Source organism: Oncorhynchus mykiss, chromosome 3 (assembly GCF_013265735.2).
Source record: "Oncorhynchus mykiss isolate Arlee chromosome 3, USDA_OmykA_1.1, whole genome shotgun sequence".
Classification (NCBI taxonomy): Eukaryota; Metazoa; Chordata; class Actinopteri; order Salmoniformes; family Salmonidae; genus Oncorhynchus; species Oncorhynchus mykiss.
Window position 1 is genome coordinate 80,308,312 of NC_048567.1, and position 27,893 is coordinate 80,336,204.

Sequence of the window (27,893 nt, forward strand, 5' to 3'; positions counted from 1 at the left end):
AATGTAGAGATGCCCAACATATAAAATGTAGAGATGCCCACCATATAAAATGTAGAGATGCCCAACCTATAAAATGTAGAGATGCCCAATATATAAAACTTCCTGTATGCTGATAAAATGTAGGTATAATTATTGCTTTGTTGGCACCATCTCAGAATTTCTGCAATGACAAATTGTCAACCACAGTCTACTAATCTTGTCATTGGCCAGTCCAAGGTGATCCGCTTGTCATTGGCCAGTCAAAGACGATCCGCTTGGTCCCTGTTGGGGAATAATCAGAATTAGTTGGTAACATAGATGTTTTATATTCATCATATGTTTGTAAGTTTCTTCTCATCAGAATGTTTATTTTTGTATAATACTGTGGCCGGGTTGCAGTTATCTGTTCTCTGTCAAGGCTAAGTTGCTTGGGCCGCAGAGAGGGGAGAGGTCAAGCGTGTATCTCTTGGCTCCACAATGTCTGTGTGCCAGTTAATGTGTCTCTGTGATCTTGTCAAGATAGGATGGATTTGATATATGCCTGTTGATATGGAGGATTTGTTTATGGTTCTGAGTTTGAGAAAATAACATAGTTTAGGAGACAAAGCTGAACGATAAATTATGCCAATGCTGTCTGGCTATGTGTGTCTTTGCTATAAAGGATCTCAGTTGCAATGTGTAAGGGACTCTCAGAGAATTAATTTATAGACACTGAATTGATCTGAGAGTCACAGGGTTGTGATGGAGCTCATATAATTAAAGATGGACTTTGTGATAACTAACTCTGACTTGTGTGTGGTTTGCTCTCATGATTTGGTAAATAGAGGAAATTTCCACGACAGTCCCACAACCTTTTACATTTCACTGGGGTCGTCTGTACAGCATCTCACTGATCTTAGCCGTTCTTATACATTTGTTGAAGACAAATATACAAAATACATCTTATTTTACTGCTTATTTAAAATAAATAGCATTTAGCCGAAAGTGACCTTTCCAACAATCTGGTTATACTTCTATAAATCGGTTTCATTTTCAAGATCTCTGAATATTGTAACTGACAAGACATCACCTTCTCAGAGGCTGCTGATTTTGTAACTGACAAGACATCACCTACTCAGAGGCTGCTGATTTTGTAACTGACAAGACATCACCTTCTCAGAGGCTGCTGATATTGTAACTGACAAGACATCACCTTCTCAGAGGCTGCTGATTTTGTAACTGACAAGACATCACCTTCTCAGAGGCTGCTGATTTTGTAACTGACAAGACATCACCTTCTCAGAGGATGCTGATTTTGTAACTGACAAGACATCACCTTCTCAGAGGCTGCTGATTTTGTAACTGACAAGACATCACCTTCTCAGAGGATGCTGATTTTGTAACTGACAAGACATCACCTTCTCAGAGGATGCTGATATTGTAACTGACAAGACATCACCTTCTCAGAGGATGCTGATTTTGTAACTGACAAGACATCACCTTCTCAGAGGATGCTGATTTTGTAACTGACAAGACATCACCTACTCAGAGGATGCTGATTTTGTAACTGACAAGACATCACCTTCTCAGAGGCTGCTGATATTGTAACTGACAAGACATCACCTTCTCAGAGGCTGCTGATATTGTAACTGACAAGACATCACCTTCTCAGAGGCTGCTGATTTTGTAACTGACAAGACATCACCTACTCAGAGGATGCTGATTTTGTAACTGACAAGACATCACCTTCTCAGAGGCTGCTGATTTTGTAACTGACAAGACATCACCTTCTCAGAGGATGCTGATTTTGTAACTGACAAGACATCACCTACTCAGAGGATGCTGATTTTGTAACTGACAAGACATCACCTACTCAGAGGCTGCTGATTTTGTAACTGAAAAGACATCACCTACTCAGAGGATGCTGATTTTGTAACTGACAAGACATCACCTTCTCAGAGGCTGCTGATTTTGTAACTGACAAGACATCACCTTCTCAGAGGCTGCTGATTTTGTAACTGACAAGACATCACCTACTCAGAGGATGCTGATTTTGTAACTGACAAGATATCACCTTCTCAGAGGCTGCTGATTTTGTAACTGACAAGACATCACCTTCTCAGAGGATGCTGATTTTTTAACTGACAAGACATCACCTACTCAGAGGATGCTGATTTTGTAACTGACAAGACATCACCTTCTCAGAGGCTGCTGATTTTGTAACTGACAAGACATCACCTTCTCAGAGGCTGCTGATTTTGTAAATGACAAGACATCACCTACTCAGAGGATGCTGATTTTGTAACTGACAAGACATCACCTACTCAGAGGATGCTGATTTTGTAACTGACAAGACATCACCTTCTCAGAGGCTGCTGATTTTGTAACTGACAAGACATCACCTTCTCAGAGGATGCTGATTTTGTAACTGACAAGACATCACCTTCTCAGAGGCTGCTGATTTTGTAACTGACAAGACATCACCTACTCAGAGGCTGCTGATTTTGTAACTGACAAGACATCACCTTCTCAGAGGCTGCTGATTTTGTAACTGACAAGACATCACCTTCTCAGAGGCTGCTGATTTTGTAACTGACAAGACATCACCTTCTCAGAGGCTGCTGATTTTGTAACTGACAAGACATCACCTTCTCAGAGGATGCTGATTTTGTAACTGACAAGACATCACCTTCTCAGAGGCTGCTGATTTTGTAACTGACAAGACATCACCTTCTCAGAGGATGCTGATTTTGTAACTGACAAGACATCACCTTCTCAGAGGCTGCTGATTTTGTAACTGACAAGACATCACCTTCTCAGAGGCTGCTGATTTTGTAACTGACAAGACATCACCTTCTCAGAGGCTGCTGATTTTGTAACTGAAAAGACATCACCTTCTCAGAGGCTGCTGATTTTGTAACTGACAAGACATCACCTTCTCAGAGGCTGCTGATTTTGTAACTGACAAGACATCACCTACTCAGAGGCTGCTGATTTTGTAACTGACAAGACATCACCTTCTCAGAGGCTGCTGATTTTGTAACTGACAAGACATCACCTTCTCAGAGGCTGCTGATTTTGTAACTGACAAGACATCACCTTCTCAGAGGCTGCTGATTTTGTCATTGGCCAGTATGAGGCGATCCGCTTGGGCCTGCAACTTTGCACGATACTGTCCGATCTCTGAATCCTCCTGTAGGATGTTATCAGTGTCGTCTCTGTGTAACAGATCCAGCATTTCACTGCACACAATCTTGGCTGACTGCTTCAGGATGAAGTAACAGATCATCATGGGCACCTGGTCAGCCAGTCTTTGCACCACAATCTGCGAGAGAGGTGAGGTGGGATGGAGAGTGAGGGCTAGAAGTGATGAGATGGCCACAAGGCAACCAAATGATTACCAAATGACAACAAAGACTCAGCAAGGTGAACATATAGGCTTCAGAGTTGGATTGGTCTGCAAAATGCAATATACCATAATGCAACCCTGCCACAACAATGTATGTTTGAAACAATTGTCTTAAAAAATTAGAGATCTGATCATCCCATTGATGATGTCATGGATTCATTGTACAGACTGGAGCAGAGATAGATAATGTACACTACCGTTCAAAAGATTGGGGCCACTTAGAAATGTCCTTGTTTTTGACATTTTTTTTGTCCATTAAAATAACATCAAGTTGATCAGAAATACAGTGTAGACATTGTTAATGTTGTAAATGACTATTGTAGCTGGAAATATCTACAGAGGCGTACAGAGGCCCATTATCAGCAACCATCACTCCTGTGTTCCAATGGCACGTTCTGTTAGCTAATGCAAGTTTATCATTTTAACAGGCTAATTGATCATTAGAAAACCCTTTTGCAATTATGTTAGCACAGCTGAAAACTGTTGTCCTGATTAAAGAAGCAATAAAACCGGCCTTCTTTAGACTAGTTGAGTATCTGGAGCTTCAGCATTTGTGATGAGAAAGTGTGTGAGTTTGTCGATAAGCAAGCTACATAACATAACAGTTTTATGTTAATTGCAGGTTTAGTAAATTAGATTTTATTTCTGGAACATTCTATACATACTGCACAGTAGATGTGTTGCATTGTACCTCATAGTATGCCTTGAGCAGCCCAGGGTACTTGCTCCTGGTGTCTTGCTCTTTGTCTTCTGCTATTTCCCCCTCCTCTAGAATATGTGATTTCGCCTCTAGCATAACTTTGTTGAAGATTTCATCCTGTGTGTAGACCTGCATCTCCATCTCAAACTGCTCCACGATCCTCTCCTTCACAATGTTTGACTGCTTTTCCTGGATTGTTTCAATGTTTTTCTGAGTTCAAACAAAGATGAAGATTCCATGAAGACATAAAGAATCTTGGATGCAGGGAGGCAGTGAAATATTGTTACTGTTTCTGAACAAAGTTCAGTTCGACATGATCTAAGTGTCTGTTGAACAGTTCAAGCTACAATCCAACATGGGACAACATGTCAATTGTAATTCTTCATAAACATGTATTGTGATTTTTAAGTGCTGCTTTGCCTCATGTTTCTCTCTCTTCTTGCTAGTGCCACTAACTAAGAATTCAATTTCTGCCTAAAATCAAAACAGAGAATTGTATGATTATCATGTTAGAGCGCTTAACAGTTTACAATTGTCATTACCTTTGAGACCAGATGAAGATAAGGATAATTCTTAAAGCTCTCGCTGGACAAATGATCAAATTGCTTTTGCACCATGTCTGAAAAACCAAAACAAATGTATTTGGTAAAGAGATGTTAAAAGAGACAAATGTATTTGGTAAATATATTCCACAAAATGTTTTTATTTAAAGGGATAGTTCAGCCAAATTACAAGTCAATAATCCCAATGTTATAATTTGTTTGTGCTTCATGTCCAAACAATCATTGAGTAACTTCATTGAGCTACACAATCAATTTGAGATACACTAGGATCATTTGGACATGAAGAGTGAAAAATGGAAACAGGTAAATTAAACCAAAGCATGGATTGATGTCACACCTTGTCCATAGACTGCTTCCAGGGTAAGGAAACCAATATGTCATTTTGTCATTTGAGTGAACAATCCCTTCAACATGTCCTATTTAGTCAATTAAAGTTCAAATGTCACGTGCAAAAGTACAATGAAATGCCGTTCTTGCAAACTCTAAACCCAACAATAAAGTCCTAAAAATTACATCAAGTAGGACAAAAACACTAGAGAAATAAGAACACAAGTAAGTATATATAGGGACAGTTCCAGGGTCAGTAGCTTTAATACAGGGTCAGTTCCAGGGTCAGTAGCTATATACAGGGTCAGTTCCAGGGTCAGTAGCTATATACAGGGTCAGTTCCAGGGTCAGTAGCTATATACAGGGTAAGTAGCTATATACATGGACAGTTCCAGGGTCAGTAATTATATACAGGGACAGTTCCAGGGTCAGTACTTATATATAGGGACAGTTCCAGGGTCAGTAGCTATATACATGGACAGTTCCAGGGTCAGTTCCAGGGACAGTTCCAGGGTCAGTAGTTATATACAGGGACAGTTCCAGGGTCAGTAGTTATATACAGGGACAGTTCCAGGGTCAGTAGTTATATACATGGACAGTTCCAGGGTCAGTACTTATATATAGGGACAGTTCCAGGGTCAGTAGTTATATACAGGGACAGTTCCAGGGTCAGTACTTATATATAGGGACAGTTCAAGGGTAAATTCCAGGGACAGTTCCAGGGTCAGTAGTTATATACATGGACAGTTCCAGGGTCAGTAGTTATATACATGGACAGTTCCAGGGTCAGTACTTATATATAGGGACAGTTCCAGGGTCAGTAGTTATATACATGGACAGTTCCAGGGTCAGTAGTTATATACATGGACAGTTCCAGGGTCAGTAGTTATATACATGGACAGTTCCAGGGTCAGTACTTATATATAGGGACAGTTCCAGGGTCAGTAGTTATATACATGGACAGTTCCAGGGTCAGTAGTTATATACATGGACAGTTCCAGGGTCAGTAGTTATATACATGGACAGTTCCAGGGTCAGTACTTATATATAGGGACAGTTCCAGGGTCAGTAGTTATATACATGGACAGTTCCAGGGTCAGTAGTTATATACATGGACAGTTCCAGGGTCAGTAGTTATATACATGGACAGTTCCAGGGTCAGTACTTATATATAGGGACAGTTCCAGGGTCAGTAGTTATATACATGGACAGTTCCAGGGTCAGTAGCTATATACAGGGACAGTTCCAGGGTCAGTAGTTATATACAGGGACAGTTCCAGGGACAGTTCCACGGACAGTAGTTATATACATGGACAGTTCCAGGGTCAGTTCCACGGACAGTTCCAGGAACAGTTCCAGGGTCAGTAGCTATATACAGGGAGAGTTTCAGGGTCAGTAGTTATATACATGGACAGTTCCAGGGTCAGTTCCAGTACCATATGTACAATGTGAAGGGATACTGAATTGGTATGGTTAGATACTGTATGTAAGTTGACTAGGCATCAGGGTATATGATAAACAGAGTATCATCTGTTTGTGTGTGTTTATAGTCACTATACATGTGTGTAGATGTTACGTGGTTGAGAAAATGAAGTGTGTGTGTGTGCGAGCGTGTGTGTGCGTGTGCATGTGCGTGTGTGTGTGTGTGTGTGTGTGTTGGCGTGCATAGAGATGGTGCAAAGATACAAATAAATAAAGGAGTCGACTCAGATAGTCCGGTAGCCATTTTGTTTGCTAGTTAGCAGTCTCATGGCTTGGGGATAGAAGATGTTCTGGAGCCTGTTCAGGAACCGTTTGTCGTGCAGAAGCAGAGAGAACAGTCTATGGCTTGGGTGGCTGTGATCTTTAACAATTTTCCGGGCTGCAGCTGGTCAAGATGCTCTCAATGGTGCAGCTGTATAACTTTGTTGAGGATTTGAGGGCCCATGACCAAGCTTTTCAACCTCCTGGGGGGGTGCTGTCTCGCCATCCTCATTACTGTGGGCATGTGTGGACCACTTTAACTCATTAGCCTTTTGGACACGGAGGAACTTAATGCTCTCGACGTGCTTCACTTCAGCCCTGATGGTGTGGTTGGGGGTGTGATTCACCAATACCTGCTTTCTTGGGTGTTAATGCTTAATATAATAGGCATGTTTGTCTTGTCAGAAGTACCATAGAGACCCGTGAATGATGTACAATAAAGGGGCTTTTGGAAGAACACATCGACCCTAGGGCTGAAACGTGTACTCTAATAAACAGGAAGCAAGTACAGGGGGTGAATTTAATGAATAAACGAACATGGAACAAAACAAGACACATGAGTAGAGTACAGACATGAAACACAGAACAGAAACAATAACGCATGAGGAAAGAACCAAAGGGAGTGACAGAAATAGGGGAGGTAATCAGGAAGGTGATGGAGTCCAGGTGAGTTTCATGAGGTGCAGGTCCGCGTAATGATGGTGACAGGTGTGCGTAATAATGAATAAACTGGTGACAACAAGTGCCAGAGGGGGAGAGATGGAGTAGACATGACCATGGGTTTTGGTCACTTACCTCTGATTTTCTGTAGTGTCGACATAGCTGGTCTCTTAAGTTCAGCCACTAGTTTCTGAACAACATGTTGAAATACCCTGTAGTTACTGAATCCTGGCAGCTCACTTCCCCTGTGCTCCTGATCATATTCATCCACCACTTGTTGCACTACTTTGTGGTCTAAATTCAGGAAAACAATGTTAATCATTTATTGGAAATTATAATCACTGTTGATTGAAATAGCTATTAGTAGTGTAATAATTATATCAGTAAATATTATGGATATTCATTGGTTATATACATAAATATTCATTGGTTATACATGGTATTGAGATGAGCAAAACTTGGGCTATTCAAATTGTACCTACAGTTTGATTTGTCATTTTCCAAACATTTCATCCACTGTGTAAATTCCTTTCGCATGAGAACAAACAGATTCTCTTCAACGATAATATCCCCTTTGGACAGTTGGGTAATCTGCTCATTGAAATCTGTTATGACCTGAAGAAGGAAACATTACACATAAAAACCTGTTAAAATGTTAAATATTTAGGTATTTTAGATTAATGTTTAATAAAATGTCTCCACAAGACCCATCCAACCTTACGTCTTCTACAGATATTAAAACTTCTTACGTCTTCTACAGATATTAAAACTCCTTACGTCTTCTACAGATATTAAAACTCCTTACGTCTTCTACAGATATTAAAACTCCTTACATCTTCTACAGATATTAAAACTCCTTACATCTTCTACAGATATTAAAACTCCTTACGTCTTCTACAGATATTAAAACTTCTTACGGCTTCTACAGATATTAAAACTTCTTACGTCTTCTACAGATATTAAAACTTCTTACGGCTTCTACAGATATTAAAACTCCTTACGTCTTCTACAGATATTAAAACTCCTTACGTCTTCTACAGATATTAAAACTTCTTACGGCTTCTACAGATATTAAAACTTCTTACGGCTGCGATCCCGTTAACGGCATCGATATGACAACAGCCAGTGAAAGTGCAGGGCACCAAATTCAAAACAACAGAAATCTCATAATTAAAATTCCTCAAACATACCAGTATTTCACACCAATTTAAAGATACACTTCTTGTTAATCCCACCACAGTGTCCGATTTCAAATAGGCTTTACAGAAATGCACCACAAACGATTATGTTTGGTGAGGGCCTATTCACAGAAAAACACAGCCATTTTTTCAGCCAAAGAGAGGAGTCACAAAAAGCAGCAATAGAGATAAAGTAATCACTAACCTTTGATGATCTTCATGAGATGACACTCATAGGACTTCATGTTATACAATATGTATGTTTTGTTCGATAAAGTTCATATTTATATCAAAAAATCTCAGTATACATTGGCGCGTTATGTTCAGAAGTTCCAAAAACATCCAGTGATTTTGTAGAGAGCCACATCAATTTACAGAAAAACTCATCATAAATGTTGATGAAAATACAAGAATTATACATGGAACTTTAGATAAACTTCTCCTTAATGCAACCGCTGTGTCAGATTTCAAAAAAACTTTAACGAAAAAGCAAACCATGCAATAGTACAGCGCTCAGCGCCCAAACAAGCCATACAGATATTCACCATGTTGTGGAGTCAACAGAAGTCAGAAATAGCATTATAAATATTCACTTACCCTTGATGATCTTCATCAGAATGCACTCCCAGGAATCCCAGTTCCACAATAAATGTTTGTTTTGTTCGATAATGTCCATCATTTATGTCAAAATATCTCTTTTTGTTAGCGCGTTTGGTAAACAAATCAAAATTCATGACGCTCGTTCACTAAGAGCAGACAAAAAGTCAAAAAGTTCCGTTATAGTCCGTAGAAACATGCCAAACGATGTATAGAATCAATCTTTAGGATGTTTTTTTACATATATTTTCAATAATGTTCCAACCGGAGAATTCCTTTCTCAGTAGAAATGCAATTGAACAGAGCTCGCTATCACGTGAACGCGCGACACTGAGCTCGTGGCTCTCCGGCAGACCTCTGACCCATTCCACTCTCATTCGCCACCACCTCACAGTAGAAGCATCAAACACGGTTCTAAAGACTGTTGACATCTAGTGGAAGCCTTAGTGCAAGATGACCAATATCCCACTCTATCTTCAATAGGGAATGAGTTGAAAAACTACAAACCTCAGATTTCCAACATCCTGGTTGGATTTTTTCCCGGGTTTTCGCCTGCCATATGAGTTCTGTTATACTCACATACATCATTCAAACAGTTTTCAAACCTTCAGAGTGTTATATATTCAAATATACTAATCATATGTATATCTTAGCTTCTGGGACTGCGTAGCAGGGAGTTTACTCTGGGCTCCTTATTCATCCAAGCTACTCAATACTGCCCCCAGACATAAGAAGTTTAAACAAGAACTGTCTTACAGTGGCTTGTCCAAGTGTTTTCGTAAAATCAGCTGTCAAGTTAAAGTATTGTTTAACCTGGTGACAAACATAATCAGGGGAAATTAAGGAAGGAGAGTGGAGGAAGTGGGAGAGGAGAACATTTAAATGCTGTTTTATTTATCTTTCTGGACAGTACGTTTACTCTTACACCTGTGTTGCAAATCTGACCAATCCAAATGGCAGAGGATGTGCAACAGAACTGATGCTTTTACACCAAGTACCATTGCCCAAATTCTCTATGGGACATTCTACTGACAATTTACCAAAACAATGACATTAACACACCTGGACTACTGTGCAACAGTATTGCTTCCAACCCTAAATCATACGTTTTTATAGAAATGTTGTACAAAAGAAGAAGTTTACGAAGCTAAAAGACAGAAAGGTGAAAGATGTACTCACCTGAATGAGGTACTTCCTCTTCTCTTCAGGTTCAAGGGGAGGCCCGCCCTCTAATTTACTCAACGAATTCTTTACCTCCCCCAGCTGCTCCTTTATCTTCTCTGACATCTGGGGCAGATATGTCTGACCAGGAGCAAACATACAAGTTAACTATTAATAGGTACCAGACCACATGTTTTCCAGTGTGCACTGGGTGTAGGGGGAACAGATAACTGTAGGGTATGTGGTTGGACTAACCTTGATCTGTTTGACCAGGGCATTGGTGAGCTTTTTGGCTAGGCACTTGGTGGTTGCCTTCTCCTCACGCACGAGGGATCTATACATTGTAAGGGAGAGAAATATAACAAACACAGTATTTCATCCCAACAATTGGCCATAACCTGGTATGGTATAACCTTTGGCCTACAATGGTCACGCCCCCACAGATATCTAATTAACATAATAAATACCAAAAAATAAGTCCATCTGTTTCAGCTAGAGATATGTGCTAAGCTAACGTATGGAATTGTTTTATGATTATACCAAGGATCATTTAGCCATTTCATTTTGAATGTTAACAAGTACAATTTGCAGAAATGTAAGAGAAGGGAGGGACTCTCATTCATCAACACTATATGGAACTACTCTCAAAGGATATCTGGAAAAATATTATTTTTCATAAAATCCTGAAATCCACAGTTTGGGGCCCTGAACATTTTCAGATGTAAAGCCATCAAAAACAAAGATGCAAGTTTACTTAACACATGGCAAGAACACATTTTACCTGAAGTGCTCGTGATTTTGGAAGAATTCCAACTCCTCCTCAATCGCACGGGTTATTGACATGTTTTCATCAATTTGCTTTTGACCACGACATTTCACAATGACATAGCCCATACTGAGAAATATGACTCTATTGTGGACAATTTCCAACACATTCTTCTCTGCTCCCGGGTCTATCAGGTCTGGCTTTGTCAGAATGGCTTGAAGACAAATTAAAAAGATTATGATAACTTTACTAATACCAAAACCGTATAAAAAAATAGATCCGTATATACAATTTCTTTACCCAGAGTTCTTGTGCCTTCAGGATCCACTTGTTGTGCCATTTTCAGAGCCTCTGTTGTTGCTATGTCAACATTACATGGTACCACCGCCAAAATAATGGTTATCTTATTCTTTATGAATTCCGAAATGAGATTATTGATCTAGCAAAAAAAGGAAGAAGAATGTGACAAAGAGGTCAGGATGCAAGCCTTTAAACAAGTTATGTGATTAATCCACGAGAGGGTATCAGACCGCTTGTTACCGGGATATCGCCCTGTGTGGGGCACTTGGTAGGGCAGGAGATTAGAACCAGGTAGAGGGAGTGAAGGTTATGAGAGGGTATCAGACCGCTTGTTACCGGGATATCGCCCTGTGTGGGGCACTTGGTAGGGCAGGAGATTAGAACCAGGTAGAGGGAGTGAAGGTTATGAGAGGGTATCAGACCGCTTGTTACCGGGATATCGCCCTGTGTGGGGCACTTGGTAGGGCAGGAGATTAGAACCAGGTAGAGGGAGTGAAGGTTATGAGAGGGTATCAGACCCTGTGTGGGGCACTTGGTAGCGCAGGAGATTAGATCCAGGTAGAGGGAGTGAAGGTTATGAGAGGGTATCAGACCCTGTGTGGGGCACTTGGTAGGGCAGGAGATTAGATCCAGGTAGAGGGAGTGAAGGTTATGAGAGGGTATCAGACCCTGTGTGGGGCACTTGGTAGGGCAGGAGATTAGATCCAGGTAGAGGGAGTGAAGGTTATGAGAGGGTATCAGACCCTGTGTGGGGCACTTGGTAGGGCAGGAGATTAGATCCAGGTAGAGGGAGTGAAGGTTATGAGAGGGTATCAGACCCTGTGTGGGGCACTTGGTAGCGCAGGAGATTAGAACCAGGTAGAGGGAGTGAAGGTTATGAGAGGGTATCAGACCGCTTGTTACCGGAATATCGCCCTGTGTGGGGCACTTGGTAGGGCAGGAGATTAGATCCAGGTAGAGGGAGTGAAGGTTATGAGAGGGTATCAGACCCTGTGTGGGGCACTTGGTAGGGCAGGAGATTAGATCCAGGTAGAGGGAGTGAAGGTTATGAGAGGGTATCAGACCCTGTGTGGGGCACTTGGTAGGGCAGGAGATTAGATCCAGGTAGAGGGAGTGAAGGTTATGAGAGGGTATCAGACCGCTTGTTACCGGAATATCGCCCTGTGTGGGGCACTTGGTAGGGCAGGAGATTAGATCCAGGTAGAGGGAGTGAAGGTTATGAGAGGGTATCAGACCCTGTGTGGGGCACTTGGTAGGGCAGGAGATTAGATCCAGGTAGAGGGAGTGAAGGTTATGAGAGGGTATCAGACCCTGTGTGGGGCACTTGGTAGGGCAGGAGATTAGATCCAGGTAGAGGGAGTGAAGGTTATGAGAGGGTATCAGACCCTGTGTGGGGCACTTGGTAGGGCAGGAGATTAGATCCAGGTAGAGGGAGTGAAGGTTATGAGAGGGTATCAGACCCTGTGTGGGGCACTTGGTAGGGCAGGAGATTAGATCCAGGTAGAGGGAGTGAAGGTTATGAGAGGGTATCAGACCCTGTGTGGGGCACTTGGTAGGGCAGGAGATTAGATCCAGGTAGAGGGAGTGAAGGTTATGAGAGGGTATCAGACCCTGTGTGGGGCACTTGGTAGGGCAGGAGATTAGATCCAGGTAGAGGGAGTGAAGGTTATGAGAGGGTATCAGACCCTGTGTGGGGCACTTGGTAGGGCAGGAGATTAGAACCAGGTAGAGGGAGTGAAGGTTATGAGAGGGTATCAGACCCTGTGTGGGGCACTTGGTAGGGCAGGAGATTAGAACCAGGTAGAGGGAGTGAAGGTTATGAGAGGGTATCAGACCGCTTGTTACCAGGATATCGCCCTGTGTGGGGCACTCTGTACTTTATGGTTCTGACGCTCAACTTTCCTCAAAGCAAACACATTCAAAGTACATTTCACCAGAATCAACCATCATAGCTACATGTACCTTGCTAGCAATTATGGTATAAAGTCTGTACACGTGGCTAAAACAATTCATCCTTTGTGAATCATGAGATGAGAACCAAGAGTCATGAGATAACCAAACAACGTACTGGACCAAGTCCAAAAGCTATACACTCTAACGACAGACTTACTTGGACTCCAATGTCTTCTGGTTGTCCTTTCACTGCCACCCTGGTGATCCCTGGTAAGTCAATCAGACTGAGGTCACACACCGTGGAGGATGTGATCTTTAGAGTGATCAGGTCTTCACATATCCCCACTCCCTTTCCAGCTAACGTGTTCTGAGCTGTTAAATCAATGGGAAAATATTGATGAGTTTATTGTTTGTTTGTTTGTCTGTCTTATACCCAGATAGAACTAATCTTATTATAATATATATTCTGTAGTTCTCTATGGTAAATGCCATACAATCTTTTCCACGATAAATTATAATAGATTTGTCAATGGCGGTTGGTACCATTTAAGATTAGGGACAATAATGTATTTTTTTATGAGCATGGCCTTATTTCTATTACTATTACAGCGTATGACTGTCATTCATATTCCATTCACCCAGTTCAATGTAACAGTGACAGGTTTAGGTTACTGTCATTCATATTCACCCAGATCAATGTAACAGTGATAGGTTTAGGTTACTGTCATTCACATTCACCCAGTTCAATGTAACAGTGACAGGTTTAGGTTATTGTCATTCATATTCCATTCACCCAGTTCAATGTAACAGTGACAGGTTTAGGTTACTGTCATTCATATTCCATTCACCCAGTTCAATGTAACAGTGACAGGTTTAGGTTACTGTCATTCATATTCACCCAGTTCAATGTAACTCTGATAGGTTTAGGCTACTACATGATACTACAACCTAGCCTATGAATGAAAGTTAACAATGCAGGTGCAAAAGTTGAGAGCATTTTTAGTAATCAAGGTGACAGACACTGACACATCCAATACATTCCAATTAGTCTGTTGCAAACAAGAGTTTCTATTGGACAAATTCAAGTATGTTTATCCCTGTTCTGTTCCGTTTGCTTCCAAAAAGTATGATGTTTTTGATCATTGCATATATAATTCTTCCTCCCATCTACGCGCTCCCTTCCTCTCACCTTTACCCTTTGCTTGTGGACTTCAGTGCACAACACATCAGCTGTCTGTGACCAGACGAAAAAACCTTTCCAAGCCAAACCTTCAAATCAGCGCTACACACAGCCGACATCGTTGTCACCATATTATACCATCATAGTCAACATAGCTACTAGAGCTAACACGTTAGTAAACCTGATACAATCATGCAGTACAGTGTTCAGTCAGCAGCAAGCAGTTTAGCAGTTACACCGGCGGGCACCAGTGGCTAACAATTTATAAAACCTAAAAACGCACCTTGACTTGGAAGAGTTCCAGTGTTGGATAGTCATAGCCAGCTAGCTAACATAGCATCCCTCTCTGATAGTCATAGCCAGCTAGCTAACATAGCATCCCTCTCTGTTTGATAGTCATAGCCAGCTAGCTAACATAGCATCCCTCTCTGTTTGATAGTCATAGCCAGCTAGCTAACATAGCATCCCTCTCTGTTGGATAGTCATAGCCAGCTAGCTAACATAGCATCCCTCTCTGTTGGATAGTCATAGCCAGCTAGCTAACATAGCATCCCTCTCTGTTGGATAGTCATAGCCAGCTAGCTAACATAGCATCCCTCTCTGATAGTCATAGCCAGCTAGCTAACATAGCATCCCTCTCTGTTTGATAGTCATAGCCAGCTAGCTAACATAGCATCCCTCTCTGTTTGATAGTCATAGCCAGCTAGCTAACATAGCATCCCTCTCTGTTGGATAGTCATAGCCAGCTAGCTAACATAGCATCCCTCTCTGTTGGATAGTCATAGCCAGCTAGCTAACATAGCATCCCTCTCTGTTGGATAGTCATAGCCAGCTAGCTAACATAGCATCCCTCTCTGTTTGATAGTCATAGCCAGCTAGCTAACATAGCATCCCTCTCTGTTGGATAGTCATAGCCAGCTAGCTAACATAGCATCCCTCTCTGTTTGATAGTCATAGCCAGCTAGCTAACATAGCATCCCTCTCTGTTGGATAGTCATAGCCAGCTAGCTAACATATCATCCCTCTCTGTTGGATAGTCATAGCCAGCTAGCTAACATAGCATCCCTCTCTGTTGGATAGTCATAGCCAGCTAGCTAACATAGCATCCCTCTCTGTTGGATAGTCATTGCCAGCTAGCTAACATAGCATCCCTCTCTGTTTGAGCCTGGTGTCTGAGTAGGCTAAACTAGCTAGCTAACTTAGCTTGCTCAGTAACTGAAAGTGTCCTTCATTTTTTTTTTAAATGTTTTTTCAAAACTGTTCCTCTTGTCTTTTTCTCTATTTTGGTAACCTACTCACAAAATGATATGTATTGCAGTGCTAGCTAGCTGTAGCTTATGCTTTCTGTAATAGACGTCTTTTGACTGGGTGGCCAACATCTCCGTTCATATTTCAAGAGCTCCGATAGGTTGGAGGACGTCCTCCAGAAGTTGTCATACTTTCTGTGTAAGTCTATGGAAGGCAGGGAGAATCGCGAGCCTCCAAGATTTTGTATTGAAGTCAAGATAACCAGAAGAAGATGGAAACTAGCTGTCCTCCGGCTACGCCATGGTTCTAGCCTACAGAGTGCTGTTGAGGCTACTATAGGGTTTCATTGCAAAACAGTGTGTATTATTAAATTATTTTGTGATGTAAATATTTTAAGTATAATTTTTTTTTAAATACATATTTTTTAAATATTTTTTACATTTAGTTTTATTCACTGAGGAGGATTGGTCCTCCCCTTCCTCCTCTGAGGAGCCTCCACTGGTTAATGTACAGTATCGAATAAGATGTCTGTGTGTTTGTGTGTGTGTTTGTGTGTGTGTGTCTGTGTGTGTGTCTGTGTGTGTGTGTGTGTGTGTGTATGTGTCTGTGTGTGTCTGTGTGTGTCTGTGTGTGTGTGTGTGTGTGTCTGTGTGTGTCTGTGTGTGTGTGTGTGTCTGTGTGTGTCTGTGTGTCTGTGTGTGTCTGTGCGTGTGTGTGTGTCTGTGTGTGTGTGTGTCTGTGTGTTTGTGCGTGTGTCTGTGTGTGTCTGTGTGTTTGTGTGTGTTCGTTCCCATCTCACCTTGTTCAACATGTCTAACTACTTCTGAAGGTTCGTCAAATTCAATGATTTTCCCTCCGTATGAGATGACAGCATCCCATTTCACTGTCCTGTCGTTACAGAGTTTAAGTAGCAGTGGGCACCTGGTGACAATACCTGGAAACAAGGAAGGACCAATGACAGATCATTATACTGTATTACAGAACAATCAATACAATAAAATATGACAGTACAGTCAACAATGGACCGGGACATGAATTTCATGATAAATATATAACTTCTGCAAGGTTGCTCTAATGTTCAGAAAGCATGTCAGACATTTACGGTGTCTGAATAAATGGTTAGAAAACTCATGTACAGTTAACATTTTCTGTAAAGGTTTGCTGTGGTAATCTAGAACGGTTCTCAACATTTCAGTAATGTCCGAGTCTCTGTGGTCCCATTGTACTGTCTGTTTCCTGACCTTGTCTATGGACTTTGGGTGTTTTGGGAATGACATTTAAAATGCTAATATTGATATTAATAGTTTTTTGTATGTTCAGAAAACAATACAGAATCTCACCAGTCCCTCTGGGCAGCGCCACCCCAGATAGGGTCTCAAGCACAGAGCTCTTTCCTGAACTCTGGTCTCCCACCACAGCAATGGTTGGCAGTGGCAGCTCCTTATCTATCCCTATGGATCTCATGTCGTCTATTAAGTCTATGAAGGGCCGGACCTTCTCCGCCAGCTGGTCTTGGAACATACTGAGGGTATGTGAGGTGTACAAAACAATGCAATTCTTAATTGTTAGTTTGTTGATAGACATGCAATGCTAAATTCATTATTTTACACAGTTTTTCTAGATAGTAGTTAACTATCATTTGGACAACACGGGACGAGAAAATGTAACCACCCCCCCAAAAAAAATATATATATACTGCACCACACAATTTACTGTATAAATAATCACCATCAACAATATTAGGATCATAGTATTGTGGTAGAGTGTAGTACTGAGTAGTACTGCAAGGGTGCAATAACAAGTGGAAAATGGAGGCCTTCATCTTTTAAAAAACGAAAACTGAATTCATGTCCCACCTCGGTCCATCATCATAAGACATGTCTCTCTTCCTCTGAAATAAAAGAGAATGAAAGCTAAACCATTTTGTTGAAAAAACAGAATAACAGCAATGTATCTGTATTTTGAACTGAAGTTATAATAATCTAAATCATAACATTACATAAATATAACATAAGAGGAGATACAGTCTCACATGCCCAGTTCGGAACCTTACAATTTGCCAACTGTAAAACACTGGGTATACCAAACATTAAGAACACCTTCCTGATGTTGAGTTGCTAGATGAGAATCTAGTAAAAATGAAAGAGTAGGGCAGTAACTGAATAAGTAAAATCCTTATATGATTTTAAACATTAGACTAGACTATTAGATTAGAATGTATTTATCCCCCAGGTCAATGTCTATTGGAGCATAACTTGGTACACTATATATGCCTGTACAAAGGTTTGTGGACACCCCTTCAAATTCGTGGATTCAGCTATTTCAGCCCCACCCGTTGCTGACAGGTTTATAAAATCAAGCACACCGCCATGCAATCTCCATAGAAAAAAACATTGGCAGAAGAATGGCCTTACTGAAGTGCTCAGTGACTTTCAACGTGGCACCGTCATAGAAAGCCACCTTTCCAGCAAGTCAAGAACAAACCAGTTCGTCAAAGATGTGTCCTAAGAACAGCCAATAGCTGTTGTATATTTGCCATATACCACACCTAAATCGGGCCTTATTGCTTAATCATAGCAGTCAAAAAAACTAAAATGGACATTGATAGAAAATGATTTGATGAGTTTAATAAAGTCTAATTATATTTTCTATTGGAACATATCCTTAAACTTACTTAAAAGTATTATTATTTTGATGGAAAACAAAATTATCTTCTTAGCCTACAGTACATCGTTGCTAATTCGGTCGATATTCCTTCTGAATTCACTCAATAAAATTATGAATTTTTTTTAAAACTATTTTATTACCTATATTTAACAACAAATTCTTATTTTTAATGACAGCCTAGGAACAGTAGGTAAACTGCTGTGTTCGGTGCCAGAATGACAGATTTGGGGCCTAACTCTAACCCCTAACCCTAACCCCTAACCCTAACCCCTAACTCTAACCCCTAACCCCTAACTCTAACCTCTAACCCCTAACGCTAACCCCTAATGCTAACCCCTAACCCTAACCCCTAACCCTAACCCCTAACCCTTAACCCTATCCCTAACCCTAACCCCTAACCCTAACCCCTAACCCCTATCCCTAACCCTAACCCCTAACCCTAACCCTACCCCTAACCCTATCCCTAACCCTAACCCTAACCCCTAACCCTAACCCTAACCCCTAACCCCTAACCCTAACCATAACCCTAACCCTAACCCCTATCCCTAACCCTATCCCTAACCCCTATCCCTAACCCTATCCCTAACCCCTATCCCTAACCCTATCCCTAACCCCTATCCCTAACCCCTATCCCTAATCCCTATCCCTAACCCCTAACCCTAACCCTAACCCCTAACCCTATTCACAACCAGAATTACAGGTTTGGGGCCTATCCCTAAGAAGTGTTAACATTGTTTGCGAATGATAGATCCTCAGTAATATCATGATCTGCTGATCCCATATATCCATTTGGCACACAAAAAACAGCTGTCTATCCCCAGCTCACTGGCGCAGGAAACTCTGAGGTGCACGGAAGAGGCTAGTTGATATAATGTTGCAAGTTCGCTAGCAAAAGCACAAGTCAAGTCAGACAGGCGGAGTAGAGAGATGCATGTGATTGAAAGAACCAGAATTTTCATCAGGATATTTTCTACTGTTTTCATATTTGTGACCCGATTCAGGAAACTAGGCGTATGCCTCAAGAAACTTCACAGGAGAGCCGTTTGAATGTAAAATATATTTTGGGGGGGCAGAAAGGCCTTCTCGAACATGTGAACTTTCATGTGCCTTAATAACAAACTTGTATGCCATCTGTAAATACAAAGTAAATTGTTAAATTACGAGCCTTGTTGGTTAAGCCACAGAAAAAGTTAACGACCTTCCTACTAGCCATTATTGGCTGAGGTAATGAATGGGCTGGACATGCCGAGAGAGGAGTTCTGATTAGTCTGCCATATTGAAGGCCTCTGTCTATTTGAGCTTGTCAGTCTGTGTTAGTAATCCTGTCTAACGCAGCTTTTTTTAAATGTATTGTGGAGTGGAGCTGCATAAGTCTTGCTCTCCACGTTCTGGAGTTTTGAAATCAGTGGAATTAGAGTATGATAGCTAAAGAGATGGAGAAAACACCTGTGCCCGGATTACATCTTCAAACTAAGAGCAACCGTGGTATTGCATTCCCTGACAGGGAGATGCGTCCATCTTGCATCATGATGTATACATGTATACACCTATTTGAGATATTACGCTTCTAATTTTGACAGAAAAGTGGTTTCATTTCACGCTAAAGTGTACTTCAGCTAGCTAGCTAACGTTAGCTGGCTGGCTCCCTAGCGGACTTTATTATTTGTTTCCCCAGAGCCGCTTGCTATTCTAGTTAGAGCCTAATGTTAGCTAGCTAACATTGAACATGGTTGGTTAGCTGCCAGCAATGTGGCATTGTTGGAACGTTGTTCATTGTAGTATAACTAGTTAACGTTAGCTGGCTGGCTCCCTAGCAGACGTTATTATGTGTTTCCCCAGAGCCGCTTGCTATTCTAGTTAGAGCCTAATGTTAGCTAGCTAACATTGAACATGGTTGGTTAGCTGCCAGCAATGTGGCATCGTTGGAACGTTGTTCATTGTTGTTTAGCTAGCTAACTTTAGCTGGCTAGCTCCCTAGCGGACTTCATTATTTGTTTCCCCAGAGCTGTTTGCTATTCTAGTTAGAGCCTAATGTTAGCTAGCTAACATTGAACATGGTTGGTTAGCTGCCAGCAATGTGGCATTGTTGGAACGTTGCTCATTGTTGTTTAACTAGTTAACGTTAGCTGGCTGGCTCCCTAGCAGACGTTATTATGTGTTTCCCCAGAGCTGTTTGTTTTTCTAGTTAGAGCCTAACAATAGGCATTGTTGCCACTTTGTTCATTGTTGGCACTTAGTTCATTGTTGTATAATGAGCTAACGTTAGCTGGCTGGCTCGTTAGCTAACATTACGTGTGTATAACACTCATTGAATATGGCCGGTGTCAGTAAAAGTCTGCTTAAAAGAGTAATGCAATTGTTGACAGGAGAGCTGGTTAGGCTGTTGTCATGTTATCCAGAGGTAAACAAATCATTGGCCAGAGCGTCAAGTGGGCCACGAAAACTAAACGAGATGCGTGGGACTAAAGCTTAAGAGGATGTGAACGATGCTGAATGGGTGTAGACAAAGAAGAGCTGTTCATTAGATACCAAAACATTCTAAGGAGATTTTTCAAAAAAATGTAGATTGACAAGTTGATCAACTGTCACGTTCTGACCATAGTTCTTTTGTATTTTCTTTGTTTTAGTGTTGGTCAGGGCGTGAGTTGGGTGGGCAGTCTATGTTTTCTGTTTCTATGTGGGGTTTCTTGTTTGGCCTGAGATGGTTCTCAATCAGAGGCAGGTGTTAGTCATTGTCTCTGATTGGGAACCATATTTAGGTAGCCTGTTTTCTGTTGGGGTTTGTGAGTGGTTGTTTTCAGTCTTTGTGTGTCTGCACCAGATAAAACTGTTTCGGTTGTCACTGTTTGTTGTTTTGTAATTTAAAGTGTTCAGTTTGTTTTATTATTATTTTATTATTATTAAATTAAGATGAACACTAACCACGCTGCGCTTTGGTCCTCTCCTTCTTTCACCGTCTACAACCGTTACATCAACTTTCAAAGCAGAATTACTTTCCCATTGTTCCTCACATGCAGTGTATGTTGTATCATTTGTAGCTCTGAGTCTGAGTCAATGTAAAAAACACAATTTCACATTTTACTACATAAGACCGAATCCAGGAGGTTGAGTCACATTTGTCGGTTTTAGGCCTATGTATTTTACTTAGTTGATGATGCAAGGTCCAGGCCTACTGTTGCTCTAGCCTACTGTTGCTCTAGCCTATTGGCTGTCTCTGAGTTCTATGCTTTTATTTCTTCACAGTGTATCCATGTGTCCATATGCCAGAGGCTGACGCTCACGCCGTGGTTGAATTTAAACTTTTAGATTTTTTATAATTTTACTTCAGATTTTTATGATTAACCACGTAACAATGATTTTGAGAAAGGGAAACGTTCAGTTTGAAATGAAACTGTTCCATTAAAATGAGAATATAAAAATAATCATCACTGACACGTATGATGGGTACAAATAGTAGGATAAGTTGTAAGCTTGCCCAAACTTGAAATTCACAAGTTGCTTATTACACCAGCAGAAAAACGCGTACACACAAATCCCGTGAAAAACATGTCCGCCTAGGGAAAACAAAGGCCCGTCCAACTGATTGGTTCTGGCTCCGGTCCTGGTTAATTCTATCAAGACCCGAGAAGCGCGCATGACAAGGACAGCTTGAGCGTACCTGATTGGTTGGGCTAAGCATGAATAGTCATTGAAAATTGTAAAAAAAAAATATATCCTACTGGATTTCCATTAAGGTAAGAAGAGAAAATGATGGTTAATGTAGCTATTATGTCATCCATTTTAGTCTGATTAATATTGTAAGGCAAAATATTGTGCTCGAGCTACAATGTGATGTTGACGCATGGTTATTTTTCATACATTTTTAACCTATAGCATTTCTTATTGAAATTGACACAAACATGAACTTATGGCTTTGGCCCTGTCCGGGGGTGTCCTCGGATGGGGCCACAGTGTCTCCTGACCCCTCCTGTCTCAGCCTCCAGTATTTATGCTGCAGTAGTTTATGTGTCGGGGGGCTAGGGTCACTTTGTTATATCTGGAGTACTTCTCCTGTCCTATTCGGTGTCCTGTGTGACTTTAAGTGTGCTCTCTCTAATTCTCTCTTTCTTTCTCGCTCTCGGAGGACCTGAGCCCTAGGACCATGCCTCAGGACTACCTGACATGATGACTCCTTGCTGTCCCCCAGTCCACCTGGCCGTGCTGCTGCTACAGTTTCAACTGTTCTGCCTTATTATTATTGGACCATGCTGGTCATTTATGAACATTTGAACATCTTGGCCATGTTCTGTTATAATCTCCACCCGGCACAGCCAGAAGAGGACTGGCCACCCCACATAGCCTGGTTCCTCTCTAGGTTTCTTCCTAGGTTTTGGCCTTTCTAGGGAGTTTTTCCTAGCCACCGTGCTTCTACACCTGCATTGCTTTCTGTTTGGGGTTTTAGGCTGGGTTTCTGTACAGCACTTTGAGATATCAGCTGATGTACGAAGGGCTATATAACTACATTTGATTTGATTTGATTTGATGGCTGATAGTACATTTTAATGGCTGATAGTAACTTCTATCTATATATACAGTGCCTTGCGAAAGTATTCGGCCCCCTTGAACTTTGCGACCTTTTGCCACATTTCAGGCTTCAAACATAAATATATAAAACTGTATTTTTTGTGAAGAATCAACAACAAGTGGGACACAATCATGAAGTGGAACGACATTTATTGGATATTTCAAACTTTTTTAACAAATCAAAAACTGAAAAATTGGGCGTGCAAAATTATTCAGCCCCCTTAAGTTAATACTTTGTAGCGCCACCTTTTGCTGCGATTACAGCTGTAAGTCGCTTGGGGTATGTCTCTATCAGTTTTGCACATCGAGAGACTGACATTTTTTCCCATTCCCCATTTGCAAAACAGCTCGAGCTCAGTGAGGTTGGATGGAGAGCATTTGTGAACAGCAGTTTTCAGTTCTTTCCACAGATTCCCGATTGGATTCAGGTCTGGACTTTGACTTGGCCATTCTAACACCTGGATATGTTTATTTTTGAACCATTCCATTGTAGATTTTGCTTTATGTTTTGGATCATTGTCTTGTTGGAAGACAAATCTCCATCCTAGTCTCAGGTCTTTTGCAGACTCAGGTTTTCTTCCAGAATGGTCCTGTATTTGGCTCCATCCATCTTCCCATCAATTTTAACCATCTTCCCTGTCCCTGCTGAAGAAAAGCAGGCCCAAACCATGATGCTGCCACCACCATGTTTGACAGTGGGGATGGTGTGTTCAGCTGTGTTGCTTTTACGCCAAACATAACGTTTTGCATTGTTGCCAAAAGTTCAATTTTGGTTTCATCTGACCAGAGCACCTCCTTCCACATGTTTGGTGTGTCTTCCAGGTGGCTTGTGGCAAACTTTAATAAATCCTTTTGAGGGCATGGCAGATTTACGCCCCCTTTGGAGAAATTGGGTACCCCTAGTAAACTGAAAAAAAAATTATCAAAAATTGCTAATATATGCATATAATAATTATTATTGGATAGAAAACACTCTAAAGCTTCTAAAACCGTTGGAATTATGTCTGTAAGTATAGCAGAACTCACAAGGCATGCATTCTTCCAAACTAGTTTTTGTGGCCATGAAAGTTGGAGCAACTTTGACGTCATGGCCCCCCACCCTTCCCGACCACTTATGGATCTGGGGACACTTTCCATCTCTTCCACTAGATGTCCTCTTTCTTTAGAGCGTTCAATCGTTCAAATCGCGCGAGAATTGGCCCTATAGGAGTGATTGGAGTAAGTGTCGCGAGAAAAAAACCTGTGCGTTAGGGCGCGAATTGGTCACAGCCATTCCTTTGTTCCAGCACTCCTGGGAAGAGCAAACGATGCCCGGTTGAATTGAAATTTGTTTTGTGTGTTAAAAACATCATAAAGCTTGCTTCTGCACTTAGTTTGACCTGTTTAGTCGACATATAATATGTAATTTTGAAGTTTTGATGCGCAACGTTTCCGGACCGGAGGACGTTTTGGGTGCATTTCAGCTGATGTTATTAGCAGTAGCTAATACAAAGACGCAAGACTTGAAACCAAACGATGTATTGGGTAAGTATGAACCCTTCCAGAACATTCTGAACGAAGACCATCGAAGGTAAGGGAATATTTATGCTTAAATCTGTGTTTTTGTTGACTCCAACATTACGTGGAAATGTAGCTTGGAACTGAGCGCTGTCTCAGCATATGGAATAGTGTGCGATTTCTGTAACGTTCCTCTAGAGGAACTCCTGGCATCAACAGGTTTTAAACAACACTTTTTATGGATATCTTTAAGAAATGGCTTTCTTCTTGCCACTCTTCCATAAAGGCCAGATTTGTGCAATATACGAATGATTATTGTCCTATGGACAGAGTCTCCCACCTCAGCTGTAGATCTCTGCAGTTCATCCAGAGTGATCATGGGCCTCTTGGCTGCATCTCTGATCAGTCTTCTCCTTGTATGAGCTGAAAGTTTAGAGGGACGGCCAGGTCTTGGTAGATTTGCAGTGGTCTGATACTCCTTCCATTTCAATATTATCGCTTGCACAGTGCTCCTTGGGATGTTTAAAGCTTGGGAAATCTTTTTTGTATCTTTAAACATCTTCACAACAGTATCTCGAACCTGCCTGGTGTGTTCCTTGTTCTTCATGATGCTCTCTGCGCTTTTAACGGACCTCTGAGACTATCACAGTGCAGGTGCATTTATACGGAGACTTGATTACACACAGGTGGATTGTATTTATCATCATTAGTCATTTAGGTCAACAGTGGATCATTCAGAGATCCTCACTGAACTTCTGGAGAGAGTTTGCTGCACTGAAAGTAAAGGGGCTGAATAATTTTGCACGCCCAATTTTTCAGTTTTTGATTTGTTAAAAATCCGGTCGTGATTGGGAGTCCCATGGGGTGGCACACAAGTGGCCCAGCGTCGTCCGGGGAAGGCCTTCATTGTAAATACGATTTTGTTCATAACTGACTTGCCTCGTTAATTAAAGTTTCAATAAAAAACTTTACAAAAACTCTGGGGGACAAAAATGCCATTTCGGAATGTGGGTTGGGTCATGTCCCCCCATCCCCAGTGACAGGTCTGCCCCTGTCCATTGCCAAAGACCCACAACCAAGGTCCCAAATGTGGTTCAGGAATACTGAGTATTGATGGAGAAAAGTGGGGAAGACTCACTTTAACATGCATTGGCCGATCTAAACCTAATATAGGCGTGACTATAATAACAAGGCTTATTGAAGGGCAATGGGTTTCACTGAATTTCAGACAGACAGCAATGTTCTGCATCATAACACTGTCTTAACACTGTCATAACACTATCATAACACCGTCATAACACTATCATAACACCATCATAACACTATCATAACACTGTCATAACACTATCATAACACTGTCATAACACTGTCATAACACTGTCATAACACTATCATAACACTGTCATAACACTGTCACAACACTGTCACAACACTGTCATAACATCGTAATAGGTCCACTATTATGCTGTGTTATAAGGTTACCAGGTTACTAAACTGTTGCCAAAAATGTTGTTAAACAATTTCTCCAATTACCAATCAAATTTTCAATACTTTGATTTAAATTCTAGCTAAAATAAATGATCTGGACATTTCTGACAAGTTATAAATGGCTCTCTAAGGTATAAAATGACTGACATAAGAAGAGTGAAATTGGTGAATCACTCTCCAATATTATTCTACTATTACAACATTCAAGAATAAGTTGAAAGCCAGACTGAGTTAATAAAAATAAATGAACTCCTCCACCGACAGCCCCGCCCCACTGTTTGGAATGCACCAGTGGTGGAATAAGTACCCATTGTCCTACTTGAGTAAAAGTTTAGATACCTCAATAGAAAGTTACTCAGTGAAAAGTAACTCACCTAGTAAAATACTACTTGAGTAAAAGTCTAAAAGTATTTGGTTTTAAATATACTTAAGTATCAAAAAGTAAATGTGTTTGCTAAAATATACTTTAGTATCAAAAGTAAAAGTATAAATCATTTTAAATTCCTTACTTTAAGCAAAGCAGATACAACCATTTTCTTGTTTTAAAATGTATGGATAGCCAGGGTCACACTCCAACACTCAGATAGCCAGGGGTACACTCCAACACTCAGATAGCCAGGGTCACACTCCAACACTCAGATAGCCAGGGTCACACTCCAACACTCAGACATCATTTACAAAAGATGCATGTCTGTTTAGTGAGTCCCCCAGATCAGAGGCAGAAGGGAGGACCATGTGTTGTCTTGATAAGTGCGTGAATTGGACCATTTTTCTGTCCTGATAAGCATTCAAAATGTAACGAGTACTTTTGGGTTGTCAGGTAAAATGTATGGAGTAAAAAGTACATTATCTCCTTTAGGAATGTAGTGAAGTAAAAGTAAAAGTTGTCAAAAATATAAATAGTGAAGTACAGATACCCAAACAGCGACTAAAGTACTATTTTAAAGTAGTTTTACTTAAGTACTGGAAATCACTGGAATAAACGTGGTCCATTATTTCTACAGTTTCATTTGGTTTTAGTCCTTTCAATGTAGATTGAGTTAACCCTGCCTTAGATGATTACAACACCACCTTCAATGGAACTGAACAGAGTTAAGGATTCTTAGGGGTTCTTAAACTTTTTCAGCTAGAGACCCAAATTAGAAACTGACCGTCATCCCATGACCCAAATCATCCTCCAGAGACTCAGATTAGGAAGAAATAGTGTGCGATTATATATTTATTTTATATAACTTGCGACTCACCTCTCACTCGCTCACGGCCCACTTTGGATCCCGACCTATAGTTTAAGAAACCCTGATCTTGTCCATTTAAATGCACACTTACTTGGAAATCGTTGACACTTTCAGACAAGCAGGTTGTGTGTTGAGTCAGGGTCACAGAGCAGTATAGGTCTACAGCTTGAGTCAGGGTCACAGAGCAGTATAGGTCTACAGCTTGAGTCAGGGTCACAGAGCAGTATAGGTCTACAGCTTGAGTCAGGGTCACAGAGCAGTATAGGTCTACAGCTTGAGTCAGGGTCACAGAGCAGTATAGGTCTACAGCTTGAGTCAGGGTCACAGAGCAGTATAGGTCTACAGCTTGAGTCTATCACCTTTCATGTAAAGCAAAATGAAAGTGAAACGTTTTGATGGTCCATTCTGGGAAATCATACCATTATTCTGAATCTCAGATACAACCTCATTGGTTCTTAAGGGTCACATGATTTCCCAGAAAGTAAAATGAAGTCCAGGTAGTTTCTCAAAGTGCATACACAGATAGACACAATAAAATGGATGACATCCCACTGTGGATGTAATAGACTTTACAATGGGGGAAATGTTTACACTGCACAGCCTATCCTATGGATTGTGTGAAATGGGATATCTCCTCAGTGACATTCACAGGACACAACTGTGTAGAGTTTACACAAATTCTAGCGTTTTAGCTGCAGGACTTTGTGAGAAATCAGCTCACTACACAGCCTAATGTACATATTGAACATACAGATTGGAC

General features: G+C 41.0%; 1 protein-coding gene across 2 annotated transcripts; it reads right to left on the reverse strand.

Moving 5' to 3' along the window:
• Positions 1–107: 107 nt before the first annotated feature.
• Positions 108–27,558, reverse strand: LOC110520643 (interferon-induced GTP-binding protein Mx2-like). Of its 2 annotated transcripts, none has more exons than XR_005051392.1 (15): positions 27,225–27,558; positions 17,540–17,574; positions 17,024–17,205; positions 16,483–16,617; positions 13,473–13,627; positions 11,363–11,501; positions 11,078–11,276; positions 10,552–10,630; positions 10,315–10,437; positions 7,843–7,975; positions 7,496–7,654; positions 4,610–4,686; positions 4,059–4,277; positions 1,049–3,283; positions 108–261 (listed from the first exon to the last, which is right to left on the reverse strand). XR_005051392.1 is itself a non-coding variant. In XM_036975303.1 (15 exons), exons 2-14 carry the CDS (start codon positions 17,560–17,562, stop codon positions 3,062–3,064), a joined length of 1,845 nt encoding a protein of 614 aa, XP_036831198.1. In that variant the 5' UTR covers positions 17,563–17,574; positions 27,225–27,558; the 3' UTR covers positions 110–261; positions 3,058–3,061. The 2 variants fall into 2 exon arrangements, 1 of the variants encoding a protein (XP_036831198.1); XM_036975303.1 differs by having other exon boundaries at positions 110–261; positions 3,058–3,283.
• Between the last annotated feature and the right edge of the window lie 335 nt (positions 27,559–27,893).

Bases quoted from the DNA above. Each gene is read 5' to 3' on its own strand.
- LOC110520643 (XM_036975303.1), bottom strand. From the start codon at position 17,562: ATGTCTTATGATGATGGACCGAG. The intron at 13,628-16,482 runs GTGAGATGGGAA...TTGATTTAACAG, and splicing joins AGTTAGACATGTTGAACAAG to CTCAGAACACGTTAGCTGGA. The intron at 10,438-10,551 runs GTTAGTCCAACC...GCTCCTGGTCAG, and splicing joins CCCTGGTCAAACAGATCAAG to ACATATCTGCCCCAGATGTC.